The 6,714-nt window shown below is 43.8% G+C and overlaps 2 protein-coding genes across 2 annotated transcripts in view; both read right to left on the bottom strand.

The window, feature by feature from the left end:
* LOC118312711 (nucleoredoxin-like protein 1) overlaps positions 1-351 on the bottom strand; it is a 1,318-nt gene extending 967 nt beyond the window's left edge. Inside the window, exon 1 of the mRNA XM_035637549.2 lies at positions 63-351. Coding sequence (XP_035493442.1) covers positions 63-298 — 236 coding nt within the window. The 5' untranslated portion in view covers positions 299-351. The remainder of the gene's footprint in view (positions 1-62) is intronic.
* Positions 352-1,217: 866 nt separating this feature from the next.
* On the bottom strand, positions 1,218-5,763 carry LOC118312594 (nucleoredoxin-like protein 1). The gene is made up of 4 exons (XM_035637308.2): positions 5,571-5,763; positions 3,890-4,160; positions 3,701-3,790; positions 1,218-2,691 (listed from the first exon to the last, which is right to left on the bottom strand). The coding sequence occupies exons 1-4, from the start codon at positions 5,629-5,631 to the stop codon at positions 2,316-2,318; spliced, it is 798 nt and encodes a 265-aa protein (XP_035493201.2). The 5' UTR covers positions 5,632-5,763; the 3' UTR covers positions 1,218-2,315.
* Between the last annotated feature and the right edge of the window lie 951 nt (positions 5,764-6,714).

Below are 6,714 nucleotides of genomic sequence, written 5' to 3'. Positions count from 1 at the left end.
TATGTGTGTGTGTGTGTGTGTGTGTGTGTGTGTTTGTGTGCGTGTGTGTGTGTGTGTTGTACCTGATGTACAGGAGAGCCAGCTGAGCAGAGCGATCCACATAGAACTCATCTGTCAACCGTTTGAACACATCTGTGAGTGTGAGGGCGAACGGCTGGCACCTGTCGCGTGCAGCAGAGGCAAAGAAGAGCATCAGGATGCGGTTCTGCAGGCTCATGGCGATCTCACGCTCTGTGTCCAGCTCGTCCCGGTCCTTGTTGTTCTTCACCAGGACCCGATCAACAAACAGGTCCACCATGATTGAAGGTCACAGTGATTGAGGACTCAGGAAGCTGTAGGGAGACAGTTTATGTTCCTCGGTTTAACATGGGTAATCAATAAAGATACACAGTATAGCAAATCATTTTGAGGGCTTTCATATTCATGCATGCATGTAAGTGGCAAAGAATTTTTTCAAATTTGAGATTTGATAAAGTCCCATAGCACGAGATATGATGATGTCCTGTATATGAGACAGCATGTTTCCGCTCAGTCATATTTGAACACCTATCTAGTAATCGTATATAATCTCGCTCGCTGCTCAGTCGGCTAATCCCTCACAGTTGCTTACCTCTGACAAATATTATCTCCCCCCTAGGCGGCGAATCCAAAACGAGAACGGCATTCAAAATCGAGTGTCTTGCTCTTTTTCGGCTGTTCTTGGGCCGTATACTTGAGCCGGTTCCCTGCCCGTCAGTGTGAATCATATTCACTCATGCACACACTCTCACTCTCCTTCACCTTGAGGCCAGTGGCTGTTCTCTCCCTCCTCCTTTGTGCTCCTGCGCACCACCTCCTCTCTTCTGTCTGAGAGGGAGCGATTGACAGACAAGGTGACAGAGGGATAAGGGGCATGAGGTTTTCACAGTCATGGTGTGCATGTGCGTGTGTGCGTGTGTGTGTGTGTGTGTGTGTGTGTGTGTGGGAAGCTGACGGCAGTGATTGAGCAAGTGTGCATGAATGGAAGCCATAGAGATAGCAGAATGAGAGACGTGCTTAAAAACTAGAAAGGCCTAATGAAGTGAGCCACAGCGAGACCTCTATCATTCAGTAACTACTGGAGGTGCTGAACTACAGGGAATATCTGGTTAGTGATAGTTTGATTTCGCTCGGCAGGGAGCAGCAGCGTTTGGCTATAAAGCCACAGCAGTGACGTAAAGACACAGTTTGTGTCACGGCAAGGAGAAATTTATTGTTTCTTTTTACAAAGCGATATAACTTGTACTTAACTATTTAATAACAAAATCAAAATCTCAGGACACAAATTCATAATTAACAAAGAATTGCAAAAAATAAATGATGCTAAAAAATAAATAACATACACTCAGTGCTTGATTAAATGTTAATGTGAATTTTAAAGCACCAGCAGGCGCCAGCGCCTAAACTTAGTTTAAAGCTGCAATAACTTTTTTTTTTCCTGTTTCCACTTGGGGGCATAAAAATGCTAAAACAGAGTTAGCAAACAGCAAACACTTCCAGCAGAAACAACAGTGTGTCGTTGTTTTCAAGCTGCCTGATGCTGCTGGAAATGGAGTTGATAGGATTTTCGTTACCTGGTCTGAAAACCAAAACAAATGAGCTAAAAGAGGCTGAAAAGAAAAAAGTCGGAAGAGCTGCACAGTTGGTCTATGTGACCACTTACTGACCGATTTGACCCACTCTTAATACACAAATGTTTATCTGTGGGATTCGGGGCTCAGTCATTTTATAAACAGAAAAGCACTGGGACATGTTCTGCATATATACACGTGTGTTCCTGTGCTTTAAAACAGTGACCTCTGCTCTTATGACTGAGAACAACTTTTACTTTTGTTGTTAACTGCAATTATTTAGTTCGTCAAATTGACAAGACTAGATTGGATCATATTTAAGACATGTTAATATTAGAATAATGATAATAATTGTAATATGGATAAAACAACGTACAGCAGTTGAATCACCAATGAAGCTTATTTCTAAAGATGGAGCAACACATTTAATTCCTCTCAATGTTGTGTCTTCTCTGTGCAGCGAGGCACTGTTACAGTATGTCATTGTTCTACATGTCATAACACAGTAAAGTAGCTCATTGTGCTTTTTTAAAGTCTTGCTGCACATGCTACTGCAGGGAGAGAAAATATTTCTTCAATGTCCTGTGAATAAGCCGCAGGTATCAGAAAGCTCAGGGGGCTGGACCTGAAGATGTGCTCTGAGACAATTACAAGAGAGGATCAACATAAAAGGATTTGCCTTTTATATATATATATATATTTTTTTTTCTCTTTCGCCCTTTCTCTTCATCGTCTCCTCCATGTTCCTTTATTTCCCCCCTTTCTCTCTGTATCCCACGCTCCATCCTTCTCCTCTTCCTCCTTATATCCATCTTTGCCCGTCCCCCATAACTTCCACCATCTCTTTTTCCTCTTGTCATCCTCCGTCTTGTACTTGAGTCTCCTCACAGGGTCAGTGGCACTGCGCAGATTCAGGTTGTCAAACTCCTCGTTGAGCATGAAGCTTCTCTCAATGAGCTCGGCCGATTCCTGCCAGTTACTGAAGCAGTCAGAGCCGAAATGACAGATGTCCTGCACAGCGTTCGGACAGAGAATGGAGCAGTCTGGCCGAAGGACCACGACCGTTGGAACGTCCTTTACCTTAAACATGGCGTGCAGTTCCCTGAAAATAACAGAAGAAAACATGCGGTTGAGAAAATGCATGAAAATGCATGTAGGTAGCTGGCTTTGTTCATATTGCTCTCGGCCTGCTTTGAACAAGTAGCAACACAACGTGACGCCTATTGGTTTTGTGCCATTTTAAAGCCATGAGTTTAGCCTTTTGACCAGCCCCATCTTGGTTGTTTGAAGTAACCACATTTGGAGGAGCAGGGGGCTCATCCACCTACACCGGCAACCGTGCAACTATTGGACCGTGCAGACTGTCAATCACACACTTTTCACGCTCCAATGCATACCTCGCTTTATCGTCTATTTTACTCTAAATGGGATCATAATTTACAGAGTGAACATCGTGCTGTAAACTAGCCACTGAGATCATAAAACCCTCAGGAAAAAATGTTTACTGATGTCATAAATCAAGCGAGAAGTAGGGTCTCATAGACGTCTATAAACTGACTTCTTTTAGCAGCCAGTCAAGTCGCCCTCTGCTGGTGATACGAGAAAATACAGGTTCAAGGCACTTCCTCATTGGCTTCACTTTGCAGACCCGGTCACCACTGTAATAGAAAAATTGATGCCGTTGAATCAGGAAGACGGAGGCCATTTATTAGAAGAGCTGAATATTGAGGAGATTTCTTGTTCGCAACATAGATCTGTGTATGGCGTCCCAAGACAATATGCCTATCTCCGCTCTCTGTAGGTGTGTTTAGCTCTCTCAGAGTAATGTCGTCATCTCACAAACAGAATAGCTATCTATCTACTTACTATGGATTATGGCAACTGTGACACCCCGAGACGGCCTTCAGTTACCCATCGACTGTCTCGGACGGCTACAGATAAGATGACCTTGCATAGTGAATGAGGACACTCGTCTTTGCAGTTTCTCAGGAGAGGAGAGAAATTCCTCTACAACCACGTCCATTTTTATCCACAGTCTATGGCTCTGCAGCCTAATGCAGCTTCCAAAACATACATTTACACACAGACACTCTCTCACTCCGTCCACCTACCTCCTGTATGGGTCCTCAAAGGCCAGAAACAGAACCTTTTTGTGCATCTCTTTGAGGAGTCTTTCCTGCTGCTCCTCTGATTGGTCCAAGCTACAGGGAGGAGAGGAGGAATTTGAATCTTATGAATGACGACACGGTGCAATTACATCCCCTGCATCAAAGAGCTAAACACAAAGGATAGACCGAGACCTGATGTAGATGAGTGCAAGCAGTTTGGGGTATTCGATGTACGCCGGATCCTTCAGTCTCTTGAAGAACTCGTTCAGGACAGGCACAAACTCCATGCACTGTTGACACTCAGCAGACGCAAAGAACAGCATCAGGATGCGGTTTTCGAGGATCCCGGCGATTTCGCGCTCTGTGTTGAGTTCATCCTGGTCCCAGTTGTTCTCTACCAGAACTCGATTCAGGAACAGGTCCACCATGATGAAAGGAAAGTCGTTGGAAAGGGTTGAGAGCCCTATTTAGAGAGAGGGGATGTTAAAATGTGTATACATATACACACGTGCAACAACATAACAAGTGGCCTTCAATCTTATCCATGGCGAGAGCAGCCCATTGGCTGCGACCACGCTCTCTACGCCCACAGGCAAAGTCAACTCTCAGATACTCTTACACTGTTGAATGTACGTTTTTTTTTCCAGTACATCCATACAGTAGAGATTTGCCATGGGGCCCAGAATAGAGATGATGAACGAGTATGTAGCATAGTTACAGGGGCAACAGATAATACCTGTGACCACACCCACCCACATCTGTGACTGTGGTCACAAGTAGGCCTGAGGGCAGCATAACACTGCTGTTCTATCTGGTGCTATTTTACTCTTTAAAGTTCTTTAAACTAAATATTCTCAGTTTAACGCTCAGCTAATCTCCCTCATCACGACTATGAGCCACTTTTGGCTGACAGTGACTGGGCAGCACAAACGCACACAACTGTAATGATTTGATTTTGAATGAATAAAAGATCTGATTTGAGTCTAATTTGAGTTCATTTAAATACATTTTGATTGGCAAAATACTGCAAAATATTGAGTCTAGAAATGAATGAGTGACTGATTCCACAATTTGCTTTTGAATATATATTTTAAAAGATTTTAAAACACATTGGAGGCTTTAAATATATATATACTGAGGACCTCCTGTTATCCTGATGTAATTCAGTCAGTAATTTATCTTAAGAAAAGGCCCACAAACGCGACCATCTCTATAAACGTCATTTTGGGCTGGTGTTCCCTTTAACTGATGCTGCTCAATGAATAAGCAATGTTTATTTTTGTGTTCTTCTTTGAAACAAATCTAATTACAACGCTGCAGCCCGACCAGAACCAGCTGATCCGGATGATTGAGGCTTTTATGAGTGTTTTCCATGAGCAGATTTATGGTTCAGAACAAAAAAACTACATCTAAAATAAATTTCAGATTTAGAAATAAAGTTCAGGCCGAACAGCTCAGAAATGTACTTTATCTGTCTCGCCCAGCCTGTATTTCACTGTCGCAGCAGTCGCTGCGGGCTGAGAACTGACAGCGATAACCTCACAAATTAGATTTGGCTCTCTGGCTCTGAGCTGTGCCAGATCTATTTGAGACTACAGCTCTGGACTGAAGCTTCCAAGGCTGATGTAGGAGAAATATGTTTGAAATTGAGCAGCACTGGACCTTACCTGGAGAGGGGGGGGGGAAAGGAGGATTTACTGTAAGACTCGGAAAGGTCAGTGCTTAATTCCTACATTTGGAAAAGTTATTTCACAATCATCCGGTTCACTTTTTGAAGCTGATCAATTGCACCTGATGTATACTACCAACACTTCCTTATTTTGTTAGCGGCTAATTTAAAAAGCCCATCTATACCACGAGCCATTTACCTCACCTTGAAACTCCTCAACTCCCACAGGTGAAGGAATATGTCCACAGGTTCTTCTCCCTTTCATGCCATTGCATTCTTCCTTTGCTTTGTTTCCTCCTTTCTCCCGTTGAATACGTTAAAGTTCCTTACTGTATAGTGACCCGTCTCACTGCCTCGTCTCCCGTCTCTCTGTCGTCACCCTGCTCACTGTGGTCAACAGAGGGGGATTACAGATAGCTGGAGGTGTGGCAGTGCTGTAAATCAGGGCCAGAGGTTGCTTATGCGCGCGCGCGTGCGTGCGTGTGTGTGTGTGTGTGTGTCCGGCAGGCCTTAAAACTCTAGCTCAACAGCAGTGATCTTATTACTTAAAGAGGAGAAGGGAGGGAGAAAAGGAAGGATGAAGATGACAAATTGGATTGCAAAAGGAGGACAAACATGTAGGTCAAATGGAAGAACAAAAACAAGAGAATCACAAGAAATGGAAACAAGGAAAGAGAGACATGTTTAGCGTGAGCCCCAAGTGAGCCCTCCAAACTGTTTGGCCGACCCTCCACTAATGCCGCAAGTTGGAGTCTCTCTAATTACTGATGTCACACTTTTCCCCCTCAGACTGTCATAACGATTCCTTTGCATCCTGTTATCAAGGTGATTTGACAGCCGGGATGGTAGACTGTCGAGGAAATGAACTGAGAGGGTCGATAGCCCGGTTCTAGTAAACCCCAGCAGGTCCAAATGTAGAGAAGTGGCTATTGATCCACAGAGGCACTTGCAGAAAACGCCGGGGTTAATCTCAGAGAGGGGTGAGGTAAATATAGAGGTGGGGGGGGGGGGATTAGTCTGAGTCCCACAGACGTGTGCCACTGCACTGTGTGTTTGTGTGCACACAAACACAAACACACACAAACAGGGCCAACCTTGACACCTAAACACATTACATAATTTGAGCAAACACACAAGACATACGCCAAAGCTCTTTAGCCATGTTAGCCACGTGGCTTTATGGCCGGCAAGAAGTCAGTTGTCGCACGAGACTGAATGTTTCCTCATTATTTATTCTTAAAATAACTTTTCATCTTGCACTTTGATTTGATCAAAATTTCAATTTGGACTCTACCTCTAACATTTCTATAATCCTCTACTGTACTTGATTTTTAGTGCTTATTGGCAA

Source organism: Scophthalmus maximus, chromosome 8 (assembly GCF_022379125.1).
Source record: "Scophthalmus maximus strain ysfricsl-2021 chromosome 8, ASM2237912v1, whole genome shotgun sequence".
In the NCBI taxonomy this organism is placed as follows: domain Eukaryota; kingdom Metazoa; phylum Chordata; class Actinopteri; order Pleuronectiformes; family Scophthalmidae; genus Scophthalmus; species Scophthalmus maximus.
The sequence above is the reverse complement of the archived record's forward strand: the minus strand, read 5'-3'. Positions and strand labels throughout refer to the sequence as shown.

Bases quoted from the DNA above. Each gene is read 5' to 3' on its own strand.
- LOC118312594 (XM_035637308.2), bottom strand. From the start codon at position 5,631: ATGAAAGGGAGAAGAACCTGTGGACATATTCCTTCACCTGTGGGAGTT. The intron at 3,791-3,889 runs GTCTCGGTCTAT...TCCTCCCTGTAG, and splicing joins CTTGCACTCATCTACATCAG to CTTGGACCAATCAGAGGAGC. The intron at 2,692-3,700 runs GTAGGTGGACGG...TGTTATTTTCAG, and splicing joins TTTGAGGACCCATACAGGAG to GGAACTGCACGCCATGTTTA.